This window comes from Cydia splendana, chromosome Z (genome assembly GCF_910591565.1).
Source record: "Cydia splendana chromosome Z, ilCydSple1.2, whole genome shotgun sequence".
In the NCBI taxonomy this organism is placed as follows: domain Eukaryota; kingdom Metazoa; phylum Arthropoda; class Insecta; order Lepidoptera; family Tortricidae; genus Cydia; species Cydia splendana.
This window is the reverse complement of record NC_085987.1, coordinates 44030569-44044228: the sequence shown is the minus strand read 5'-3', so window position 1 is coordinate 44044228 and position 13660 is coordinate 44030569. Positions and strand designations below refer to the sequence as shown.

Here is a 13660-nt window from a genome sequence, read left to right as displayed (position 1 = left end):
ACCCTACCCTACGAAAACCCTAATATAATACTATAAACAACATAGAAGGTAGGATCGTATAGAAGTGGTATGCGCGTGCCTCCGTGAGGGACAAAACATACGCAAATGCGACACTGTGATTAGTCGAATTCATTTGTTGCCCACCATTATCCATACTAAAAAAAAGGTGGGGAACAAATAAAATGTGAGACTGTGACAAGGACAAACAATAATAGCTCTTTCGCTGCTACTCCTACTGAAAGATACATAAGACTATCTCGTTCTATCAGTTACCCCTACCACTCATGCCAGATCCAGGTATATCCTAGATTCATGATCTCTCTCTCTCTTCCTAGCTATCCATCCCACATGGTGGCGGGGTCAGCTTTCCTGCTTAACCTTCTCCACTTCGCCCTGTCCACGACATCGTCCTCGGATAGCTATCCTAGATTCATGATAAACAAGAATATTCTAAAACTATTGTAGTTCTAGAGGTTATTATTTTAGGTTATGTTTTTCCCTTAACTCGCACTTGTTTACTTGCACCGCACATGCGCAAAAAATCCTTTTTTACGACGAGGTCGAGGGAGTTGACACCGGGCTTGGAAAAAAGTACCAAGGACACATACACCATGAGGAGCTATTTGATAACACCATTTTGCACAAAATTATGAACAATGAAACAATCTCCAATTAGGAATAAAAAGTAAAATTAAATACCCGTAAGATAATTTCACTTTTAACAACTAAATTGCCACAAAAACTGGAAACCCTTTAAGTTGTTTTTGGTTATGAAGTAATGGCGGATTGTAAATCGATGACAGCACAAAGCGCATGTCCACGCAGACCGTAATAATACCTGGCTAGGTCCTAGGCTGCTATCTGGTGGTGAATTGAGAAACCTAAATTTCCGGGTGTGTATAGGTACCTATTATGGTGTGTAGATAAACGTAGCTACATAATACACTATACTTATTGATTAAAAGATTAATGTTAAACGTCCTATTAATAGCTGCTTTGTTACTGCACACCGTTGTATGGGGACCTTGCACTTTGAGACTATGCGCTGAAACTTGGCACAGTTGATTCTTAGCTGGTCTTGAGCAGATACAGACCGGGAGACCTCGAGAGCCACGTCTCATTTAGTGGGGGGAGGGGGGGAAGTTCGACGCCGCCGCGCTTCACTTGGAGCAACATTTCTCTAAAACTATACCTATTAGGGAATGTAATATATCATTTTCGGATAAATTAAGGATGAGGAATCTAGTTTTGGAACAAAAACAATGAACTTTCTAACAAAAAAAAAGCATAAAGTAGAAAAGACTAAAAAACGTATTTTTGATTTTTTCATAATTACCAATTTTTTTTTAAAGTATAGCAGGAATCTGAAAACAAAAAATACAGTCATAAAGCTACACTTATTACGTTTAAGAAAATATATAGTTTAATATACAAAACTGTTGATAAATGGGAGATAAAAAATAATATTAAGCGTGGGTCAGAGTGATCTCAATACAAAATATGATGAATGTGGGAAAGTTACTTATAATTTGTTCTACAATCGTTTATTTTTCTTGTTTTTCGTAAATAACTCGTAAACGGTAGCCCACAGCAAAAAAATATCTTTTACGTAAATAATCTGTTTCAGATTTCTTATAAAATAAGTACTACTGTTTTTCGGTACCATCAATATTAAAAAAAATATTGAAGGGAGAAAATAAATACTTAGGTCCCCTTTTTTAGTCATTCGTAAATAACTCGTAAACGAAGGCGAATAGCAAAACAATTTTTAGTACATGAATAATTTACATAAAATTTCCTACAAAAAAGGTCATTCGAACTTTTTCGCTAGGATCAATATTAAAAACGATATTAAAGAGAGAAAATAAATTCTAAGGTCCCCTTTTTAAATATTGATCCTAGCGAAAAAGTTTGAATAACCTTTTTTGTAGGAAATTTTATGCTAATTATTCATGTGTTAAAATATTTTTTGCAATTGGCCATCCTTTACGAGTTATTTACGAATGACTAAAAAAGGGGACCTTAGTATTTATTTTCTCCCTTCAATATTTTTTTTAATATTGATCTTAGCGAAAAAAAGTAGCACTTATTTTATAAGAAATCTGAAACAGATTATTTACGTAAAAGATATTTTTTTGCTGTGGGCTACCGTTTACGAGTTATTTACGAAATTATTAAAAAATAAACGATTGTAGAACAAATTATAAGTAACTTTCCCACATTCATAATATTTTGTATTGAGATCACTCTGGCCCATGCTTAATATTATTTTTTATCTCCCATTTATCAACAGTTTTGTATATTAAACTATATATTTTCTTAAACGTAATAAGTGTAGCTTTACGACTGTATTTTATGTTTTCAGATTCCTGGTATACTTTAAAAAAAATTGGTAATTATGAAAAAATCAAAAATACGTTTTTTAGTCTTTTCTACTTTATGCTTTTTTTTTTGTTAGAAAGTGCATTGTTTTTGTTCCAAAACTAGATTCCTCATCCTTAATTTATCCGAAAATGATATATTACATTCCCTAATAGGTATAGTTTTAGAGAAATGTTGCTCCAAGTGAAGCGCGGCGGCGTCGAACTTCCCCCCCTCCCCCCCACTAAATGAGACGTGGCTCTCGAGGTCTCCCGGTCTGTATCTGCTCATGACCAGCTAAGAATCAACTGTGCCAAGTTTCAGCGCATAGTCACAAAGTGCAAGGTGTCGTGCACTAACAAACTAGCTATAATGTTATATCCTTTGGATTGTACTTATTTCATAAAGGCAAATGTTTTCTTTAGTAGGTAGTTGATTTTGAAATTGAACGAACACGCAAAACTAAAAAAAAATAGCTCAAAATACCTCGATAGGTATAAATGAGAAACAAAATATGTTGATTCTAAAAGTTGATACTTATCATAAGTATCACATAAATACGAACCCTCTTAATCATAAATGCACTACAAGCCTCAATTAGTTAATTTATATTTTATATCTTGCTTACACATGTATGTAGAAGTCCAAATGATAGACTAAGAGAAACGATTATTAGCTAATTGGGTATTATAAGGGCGGTATATCTGCTACAGAAAAACCCAAACTCAACAAAATTATGCTCACCGTTTTAACATTCTGCGTGCATGTCGAGAGTAAAGACAAAGTTTTGATAATCTCCTTATTCTCCACGATATAGTTGTAAAAGTTCTTCTGCTGCAGCGGGAACGTTGGCTTCTCCTCTGACTCCAGTCTATAATGCTTCTTCCTTCTCTGCTTCGCAGCATCCAGGATCTTCGACTTCGGAAGCACGCCTGCCACCGACTGAACCTGTTCGTCAAGCTTCGTCACAACCTCTAGAAGATGATTAGACTGGTGTCCGGCTATCTTCTTCCAGCTAACCTGCTCACGGACGCGAGGGAAGGAGAGGCAAATAAAGAGGAAGAGAAGCAACATAGAGTGAGCGAAACGAATAGAAAGCACAGAAGGGTGAGCGGACGGTTACACAGTCGAGCACAGTGTGTGGTATGACGACACAATACAATTAACATTACAACATAAGGAAGAGAAACAGATACATATATATATTAGACTGCTTGTTTAAACATAGTTCCAAGAACGATTTATCCTATAGATGTCTATTAGGTAACATGCAAAAAAAAATGTTTTGATAAAGTATTTCCGAGTCCGACGTTGGTAAAATTTTAACCATAAATAACCTTTAAGAATAATTTTCCCTCAAATAAAAACACGCGACTTCATTCATTTTTCACACCTTCTCTCACAGCCCTAAAAATTTTAATTACATGACGCCAAAGGCCACACGTGTATTTTTACATTATCTATCGACGGTTCGCAGTCAGTCAAGAAGATAGAGTTAGACCAAAAGTCTGCAGTGATTTTGATAGCCCACGCAGTGCAAGTGTTATTTATACATCATAATTTTATAGAAGTTTGACGTTTAGAATAACACTTGCGTTGCGTAGGCTATCAAAATCGCTACAGACTTTTCTTGGTTTAACTCTACGAAGACCCCGGGTAGGTATTAGGGTCGAAGGGTTAAAGGAAAACATCGAGAGGAAATATGGATTATCGCAATGTGGCCAAGTTTTCCAGGTTGGAGCTCAGAGGGCAGTTGCGTTGTAAAACCAGCGAACCCCAAGCGGGCGCCAGCTACCTTAGCAAGCTTTGGCAGAAATCAAATCTAAGATAATATTCATCAAAATCTTTACCTAACTTTAGGACAACAATATTGTTCTTCCGTACCTCTCTTTCGCCCGTCATAGACCATAACCAACGAGCATTGCTATTCTGAATACCCTTGAGCATTACTATTATATCCTTGATACTAAATGTTTCTTTCTTCCACGCCTTTCTGTAGACCTTAAGATTTATAACCTGAAGATGAGACTAAATACCCTGGAGCTCTTGCCGCCAGTCCACTGCGCCACGCCCTTGGCAAGCCCGGAGATGTGCTTCCCGGCCAGCACCAGGACTTCTTGGATCTCTTCTAGCGTGGGCTTCACTGACACGTTGGGGATCATCAGCGCGGCGTGTAGGAGGAACAGCGGCTTCTTCTGTTGTCCTGGTGGATATTAAACGACTTTAGAAGTAAAATCATCTCAATTTGTTTATGTTATGTGGATAAGAAACAACTACTTTTGACTTTTTTTAAACCATAAACCATTTAAGTAAGGCCTGTGCAAATCTGATCGGCGTGTGCTCGTAGACCTGCACCATGATAATACGATAATACGATTACTTGTTCTGTGCCTGCAAGTGCGCGGTGTAATATACAAATCCTTATGAATATAAGAGACGGACGGCACACCGCTTGTATGATGTGTGCGTGCACGGCTCCAATGTTGTAGTGCGCGCGAACGTCATGTCTAATGGCTCCTCTACACGATGGGCCAGCGCCGGCTACTCCAAGGAACGCATTTATGCGTTAGAGGGAGCAAGTGATATTGCTATCTCATTCTACCGCATGGCTGCGTCCCTTGGAGTGGCCGGCGCTCGCCCATCGTGTAGAGGAGCCATAATTTGTCTACGCACGCGCGCTACTCACCTTATTTAACGCCAAGCAGGTTTGAACTCACTAAGTAGCTTTACTTGTCAATTATTCCGTTTTAAAGGGTTTTATTTTATTCTAATTTATTTAAAGGGTTGAACGGATTACTGACTTAATTTCTGTCGAATAGAGATATCGCTCAAAATTTTTAATTGACATACATACATAATATATGTAGAACATTGTTCGTTGACTATCATTGTGCTTAAAAATGTCAATTGCTCGCTGTTAGAGGGCACTTTTGGAACCTACCAAAATTCCGTGTAGTTAGAGCAATGATAACAAACACAAATGATTTCTTTGTATATAGTAGAGCGCATACACAGGCTTTAGGTTAGTTCTGGTTCATGTCGTCTCGGATATGGGTGAATATGGTATTGATGCATTCAGCGTAATACCCTGAACACAAATATATGAGATGACAAGCGCGAAAGTGGTGGGGGTAGTTGCTGTGACGTAATAAAGTCGGCAGTACAAACTTAATTTTTATTTTCTTTTAAAAATACCATGTGGGGTACTAAATGAAAGGGCTTTGTGAGTAAATCACAAATATATAACATACTGTACCATTTTCAATACTTGGTCTAACTAAAAACACACACGTTAGAAAACGTTCAAAAATTTCACAATCCACAGTTGACTTCAAACTGCTCTAAATTGAAAATGGCTGAATATATTAGTCCAAAATACATACCAAATGACTGTGAATATCCTCTATATAATGTTAAAAAATAATTAACCATATATATCAACAAAAAGAAAAGTACATCAAATTGAAAAAAGTATAATTTTCTGTTACATTAAACTACAATTATTATTAAAACATACAAAAAAACCCGACTGTTGACATATATTTTTGTTGTTGTCTTTTTACTAGCTTTCATTTGGTACCCATATTGCTATAGTAAGAAACAAAACGAACCTCCCCCTCTATTTTTTTCATTTCATATCTAATACCTTTAAACGAGCAATTCTTGTATATTTATTTATTTATATGTATATTTCGGGGATCTCTGAAACGGCTCTAACGATTTCGATGAAATTTGCTATATGGGGGCGAAAAATCGATCTAGCTAGGTCTTATCTCTGGGAAAACGCGCATTTTTGAGTTTTTACATGTTTTCCGAGCAGAGCTCGGTCTCCCAGATATTTTCGATATAATATGACCCATTTTCATTAATATTGTATATCAAAATCGTTATATTACATTGAAGAAGGAGAAATATACAAGTGCGTTTCGTTCATACATGGCAAAATTACTAGCAATGTTTTCTTATTAACCAAATACGAGGAATACAAAGATAGGGTTATATTATAGGTATAATATACGACGTTGCCAGCTATCCGGGAGCGACGAAGGAACGGCAAGCCCCGACGTAGCGGGTGGGTTCGCTTCGTTACCAGGCTAACATAACTTATAAGGGGTTTCGCGAACTGGGTCCTAGGTGGATTTACGTAGGTATCTAGTCATGACCTAGATGACGAAGACTTGAACTTGACCTAGGTGAAGGGTACGTACGTCTGAATTTTGAAAATTAAAATGGCTACAAATATAATGACCACCAAAAAATACTTTGGTACCCTAAATAAAAAAATCATGCTTACCAAAAAAAATTACTGAACACCAAATAAATAAGGCCTAAAAATACAAAAGTACCACCACTTTAATGACGACTGCACTTCAAATTGTATTCAAATACCAAATATATTGAATGATCACCAAAAATCATTAATGATCACCAAATCTTGAAGACCAAATTAATGCGATATTTTCACCTAAATAAACCACCATGATTACCAAAAAATTTATACATATTACCAAATAAAGTAAACTGATGCCAAAATTACTAGCCCCTCCCGCTCAACCCCCCGTAGCCCGCACCGCATACCTACCTAACCTAATCTACTTTTCTAGTAGCATTTCGTTATGCTACTAGAAAAGTAAGTTAAACTGCTGTCAGTTAAGTGGGTTAGGTTAGGTTAGCACTGCGACCCTTACAGAAACGAAATGGTACTAGAAAAGTTGGTTAGGTTAAGTTTCAACTGCTACCCATACAGATACGAAACGCTACTAGAAAAGTGGGTTAGGTTAGGTTTGAACTGCGACCCTTACAGAAAAGAAATGCTATTAGAAAAGTGGGTTAGGTTAGGTTTGAACTGCGACCCATACAGAAACGAAATGCTACTAGAAAAGTGGGTTAGGTTAGGTTTGAACTGCGACCCTTGCAGAAAAGAAATGCTACTAGAAAAGTGGGTTAGGTTAGGTTTGAACTGCGACCCTTACAGAAAAAAAATGCTACTAGAAAAGTGGGTTAGGTTAAGTTAGAACTGCGACTGTTACAGAAATAAAATGCTATTAGAAAAAGGTGACGAAGTGGATTAATTAATTTAATAGGATAACGATATATTAAATGTTTTTACATTTTTAATTAAAATGTGGTTACAATTTTTGTGATCATTTACTATTTTTGCGTTTACAATGATTATTTTGGAGCCATTTGCTTTAATAGGATAGCAAGATTTAAAAATTTGGTTATCATTTTACATTAAAATGGAGTTCTAATTTTGGGGGTCATTTACTATTTTTGGGTTTACAATGATTATTTTGGTGTCATTTTCTTTAATAGGATAGCAAGATGTAAAAATTTGGTTATCATTTCACATTAAAATGGGGTTTGAAATTTGGTAATCATTGACTGTTTTTGGGTTAATAATGATTAGTTTGGTGTCATTTCCTTTAAAAGGATAGTAAAATGTAATAAAATTGGTAATCATTTCACATTAAAATGGTGTTATAATTTTGGTGATCATTCATGATTTTAGGGTGGTAAAATAGATTTTTTTGGTATTAAATTTTACTAAATCTGGTGATCAGTTAAATAGCAGCCAATTAAAATTCATGTGTTATTTTCATAAAATCAATACAATAATTTAACTGCAATTTTGTAACTTTTTATTGTAAACACGTTTGTAAAATAAATACCTAAATATACGTATGTAAAATGTATCATGTACATTTCCGCAGACGTAAAATTTAAGCAGGCCATAATTTCTGATCTTAATAAGAAATTCTAATAGCAATTATTAGAAATTGCAATCAATGTTATCCCACATTTTGGAAATTTCCATGCATTTTTCCTACGTTTGCTGTGTTTTCCATTTTCCACGATTCCAAAAGGCAAAAGCAGTCGCTTTATACCAGGGCCACAGAACATTACTTATTTTGTGACAGAACCGACAAGGAGCTCGTTGTAAACAAACGTATCCACATCCGCGAATTAAAGTGAACTCTATTTGAAGGCAACAGGGACGCTACTTGCTATAATTATATAGTTATTACTATTATTACTAGTGGCTCTGTGAGCTGTAGACCTCGCGAGTATATCTTATTGGGCACGATGACAGCGCCACACAGCGGTTGCAACTACCTATAGGACCGTATTTTATCATAACGAGTAAATCGTAATAATTTCATTTTTCACCGAAATTAAAACAAAAACCATAACCTACCCATCTCTGGGAGCAGGACGGTTACCATCAGTTTCTCACTGACATAAACGCCGTCGAGAACGTAATTTACTTTCTATACATCCCGTTTGCACTAATATGCGAGTGCGAGCGAGATGTATAGAAAGTAAATTACGTTCTCGACGGCGTTTACGTCAGTGACAAACTGATGGTAACCATACAGTTTCGTTTTTAGGGTCATAAAAAAAATAACCATAACCTACCTATCTCTGGGAGTAGTTTCGTTTTAAGGGTCATAAATAAAACAACCCTAACCTACCTATCTCTGGGAGCAGTTTCGTTTTACGGGTCATAAAAAAATAACCTTAACCTACCTATCTCTGGGAGCAGTTTCAAAAAATAACCATAACCTACCTATCTCTGGGAGCAGTTTCGTTTTACGGGTCATAAAAAAATTGCTAAATATAATTGTGATCAAATAAAAAGTATGCGAAGTTACAATTTGGGCAAACGTTATTTATAAAACCATAAATAGTTAGATATGATAAAACATTTGCTAAGTGACTATTTTTCTAAATAAATCGGTAAAATGAACATCTGCTAAATAAAATTGTGAAGAAATAAAAATTACGCTAAATAATAATATGCTAAGCATTGGTTTGCCAACTAAAAGTACTTCAGTAAGTTGGTTGGGAAGTGACATTAGGCGAAAAATATTTTGGCGAGATGGCAGTACACCTAAATGTATGAGTCGGCCGTTTAGAATAATTAGAAATTTAAAATGACAAAAAAACTCATTTTTTTAGGGATAGTTACAAAGAAGCTTGTAAAACGAATTAAACTAGTAGTTCGCCCCGAACTGAGAACTCGCGGTTAACCAAAAATTATATAGCGATTGACTTTGTTGCACCTACTTAGGTACTCGTATAGTGCGACATAAAATAATAGAAAATGAATGAGGGTGCCACTTTCTACGTAACTGTCACATTTTTGACGTAAAATGCTTACACATGGCAACAATTTAGTATGGACATTTTTGAGTACCATTTTATTTAATTTCTACTATTTTATGTCGCGGCAATGGATCAAAGATCGCGTGGATTTATTGCAAGGTCTGTGGAGCCCTTAACTGATAGATTTAAGCAAAGAGTAGTATGTATAATATAGTTGGCCAAGCAGATCTTGTCAGTAGAAAAAATGTAGGCGCGAAGGGATATGGTCTCATAGAAAATTTGAGTCTCGCGCCTTTTTCTACTGACAAGATTTGCTTTTTTGCATCAATTTTGAAGCGCCATCTACAAGTTTAGCGTTAAGTAATATAGATGGCGCTATTTTTTCGAATAAAGGGCTTCGTATATGGCTGTCCCTCCCCTGGATTTAAGTCACCACCATAGAGATTAAAATAAACTGTATCTGTGCTAAGCCGAAATATTTCCTGTCAAATGTCAAATACATATATTATGTTTATTCTATTTTATTTTTATCTTGCTAATTATTTCAAAATGATAAATTTAAAAACGATATTATAAAAGTGTAAGTCGAGCACTTTCATTTGATATTAAACTCGACCATGTTTCTTGCAAAAAAATTACCAGAATAGCAAGACCTCTCACAAACAGCTTTTTGGCCTTCTAAGCTCTTCTAGCTCAATAACCCCTTGATCGGGCCTGCTCATAATTTAATGACTAAAATATAATGCCCTCGACTACACGTTTACCCAACTTCATGTAAATTAGAACAAATTTACTTAAGTTCTTGAGTATCAAACTATCTTCTGACAGTTTAGCTTAAAAACATTGAAGTGCCGGGACGTGCCGCTAGCCAGTCGCGTGTTCAAAGTCGAATGTAAGAACTTCGCTTCGCTCGCTCGTTCGATAAATATAGAAAATTAAAAAAAAAACAATACGAAATTTAAGTGTAAAAAGTTATATCCCAACATATAATTACTGGGGATCGAACCCAGACCTTCTGTGCAAACAAAAAATTGAACGTTTGCCAAATACGCCACGATGGTTCTTACTTAAGGGGACGAAATTTAGCTACTCATTCTCAAGTAAAAACTAAATAACTTAATACCTCCAAAACCAGCAAAATAAAATTCTTGAATTTTTGGCCATTTAATCTGCAAACATGTCTCAAAAAGAATACTCTCTTATGATACCGATACGACTATTTGTTTAAGCGCGAGCTATCACAACTCTTCCATTTTGAAAAATTTCCAAAAACCGGCTCGACAAAAAAATTTATCGAATCATAGAATTTTGTTACAAAATTTCACGAGAATTAGTTAAGAATTGCGACCTGTAGAGGAGAACATCCGGACATACAAACTAAATATCTTAATACCTCCAAAACCAGCGAAATAAATTTTCTGCATTTTTGGTCATTTAATCTGTAAACATGTTTCAAAAAGAATACACTCTTATGATACCGGTACGACTATTTGTTTAAGAGCGAGCTATCACAATTTTCCATTTTGAAAAATTTTCAAAAACCGGCTCGACAAATTTTTTTTATCGAATCATAGAATTCGGTTACAAAATTTCACGAGAATCGGTGAAGAATTGCGACCTGTAGAGGAGAACATCCGGACATACAAAAGCAAAATGCCCGAGTCAAAACGTAGACCTTCGCTTCGCTTCGGTCAATTACTTATTATGGCCCAAATGACTTAAGGCTTCAACCGACTTGCTAATAATCGTCCAAGAGCATGTCGGGCCATGCTTAGTTTTTTTTTATTAATTTTTCAAAGGCACATATACATATAATCAACTTCAAATGCAGTTTGTTGGCGAGGCAACGCTCATTTTTTACAATTTTATGCACCTACTTAAGTTGCTATCATTCTATGCTTACCCTAAATTTAAGATTAAAGTTATTCTCAGAAACTAAATAGATATAAACGTAAATAACAAATAGTAAACTTTCCTTTTAAAAAACATAATTTTAGAAAAAGATATACTGTGCAAAACAACAAATCTAATTTTAATAATAATACACGGTGGCTGATGGAGTCAAGGTAAGTTATCTAAAAGTGTTTTTTTATTTTATTTGTTCTTTACTTCCATTATACTAACTATATTTCTTCTCTTAACCATTCTATTTCATTATATATTTTAAGGACAAAATTTTTATCAGTTATTCTACCATAATAGTTTTTGACAAAATGTTGTACTTACATATTTCCTTATTCTAATATTCTTAGTTCTGCTTTGTTTATAGACTTTAAATCTATTATAATAGTAATTATCTACAGCTATCAAATATTGCACTCTTTGAGTCACAGGTAATATTTTATACATTTTATAAAGTTTTTCGTAGCCGCCTTTCAGCTTGTTTTTAGTTTTGCTGTCCAATAAGTATTTCAGTGACCTAATCTGTAGCTTTTTTATTTCAGCAATATACGTTTGGAAGGTTCTGCCATATACATAAAGTCCATAACCTATCACTGAGTCCGCTAATGCATAGCATAATACACTACAAGCATAGTTTTTTTGCTAATTAATTTATGTAAGTAGTACACAGTTTGCTCATTACTGAGCGTAGTTTCGAACAAACCGCGTTGATGTGTGTTTTCCAATTAAAGTTGTGATCAATATCAATAGTGTATGGTTTCTTAGTTACTATTCTGTCAAAATAGGCCAAACTGGGGCATTTATCAATATCATGTACATTACAAGCATTATATTTAAAGTACCTTTGCAGCGCTTTGTACTACGTCTTTTTACTAAGAAAAGAAGTTTTTTTGCAATAACTCAAAAACTACTGGACCGATCGTGTTCGCTATAAACGCTGAAAGTATTTATTAAAAAGCTTTTGTTTCTCGATTTTTTTCATATTTTTGGACCCATGGGTCAAAAGTTAGAGGCCACATATTTTTTTTCGTTCGGTGCGATTATTTCCGAAAACATTACTATATTAAAAAATGGTTTTTGGAGACCCTTATTCGTTTTGAAAGACCTATCCAACGATACCCCACACTATTGGGCCAAAGCAAAAAAAAAATCAAATACTATATTTTTGTATGGGCCGCACCAAAAAAACTTTTTATAGTTTTTATTTTACCGTTCTGTCGTAAAATCCATGTCAAATTGCAGCTTTCTAGCACTAACGATCACGGACAGACAGACAGACATGGCGAATCTATAAGGGTTTCTAGGTGACTGACTAAAAAACCCTAAAAAGAGAAAATTATGTAGGCTACGAAAAATGTTGGGATTTCTAACAACTTGGTTTCAAGTTTGAACCTGGTTCCTTGTTCCTGGTTCCTTGGTTTCAAGTTTGTATACACGTGTAAACAAAACTTTTTTCACATCACCTATTCGAAAAAGGGCTTTTTCTTCCCCGCTAGGAGGGATCAAAGTGGCACTTTTCTTCCCTGCTAGGAGGGATCAAAGTTGTACTTTTCTGTTCTCGGACACATTTTTTTTACATTTTTACATACAATTTTTTTAGCTTAAATAGAGTTTTGATACATGATAATTTCCTCATTTATTTATTTTTTTATTTTCCTCATACAGTGAAACCTGGATAAGTGAGACTTCAAGGGACGAGCAGATTTGTCTCACTTAAAGAGGTATTCCACTTACCCAGGCTCTCAGTTAGCCAGGCACAAATAAATTACTGTCTCATTAACAGAGGGTCCCATTAATAGAGGTGAGAATAGAGGATATATCTCAGTTATAGAGGTGGTTAATAAGGTATTTTGTAATTATCTTTAAATGTTTAGGTAAAATAACCCTTGTCCCTAAATATTTTTTTAGTCTGTTTATATATTTCTTTGAATTTATTTTGAATGATTTTCCAAAGGATAGATTTTTACAATTAAATTTGATACGGACTTCATTGCGTCTTAGAAATTAATTAAATGAAAATTTGTTTATTCTTGTTACTTCAAGATCAAGATTTCAGCTTTCGTTTCGATAGTTTTAACTACATACAGTAACTTGAAGTCGTTTAGACACAATTAAGCAAATGCGGAATTTGTGGATAGAATAAGAGTTAGTAAGAATACGGAAATAGATCAATAAAGTCCAAGTTAGAGAGGTCATAGATTGACGTTATCTCAGATACAGAGGTAATTCGTATAAAATTCTAAAAAAACAATTAGGAAAATGTAATCTTATAAATATAGTCTCAGTA

General features: G+C 34.8%; 1 protein-coding gene and 1 long non-coding RNA gene across 2 annotated transcripts in view; one reads left to right on the top strand and one right to left on the bottom strand.

The window, feature by feature from the left end:
• LOC134804033 (dynein axonemal heavy chain 5) overlaps positions 1-4560 on the bottom strand; it is a 33751-nt gene extending 29191 nt beyond the window's left edge. The window contains exons 1-2 of the mRNA XM_063776903.1: positions 4398-4560; positions 3106-3309 (exon numbers count right to left, since the gene is read on the bottom strand). Of these exons, the coding sequence (XP_063632973.1) occupies positions 3106-3309; positions 4398-4523 (330 nt within the window). The 5' untranslated portion in view covers positions 4524-4560. The remainder of the gene's footprint in view (positions 1-3105; positions 3310-4397) is intronic.
• LOC134804157 (uncharacterized) overlaps positions 1-13660 on the top strand; it is a 460972-nt gene that overhangs the window by 70811 nt on the left and 376501 nt on the right. The gene's annotated exons all lie outside the window — the stretch shown is intronic.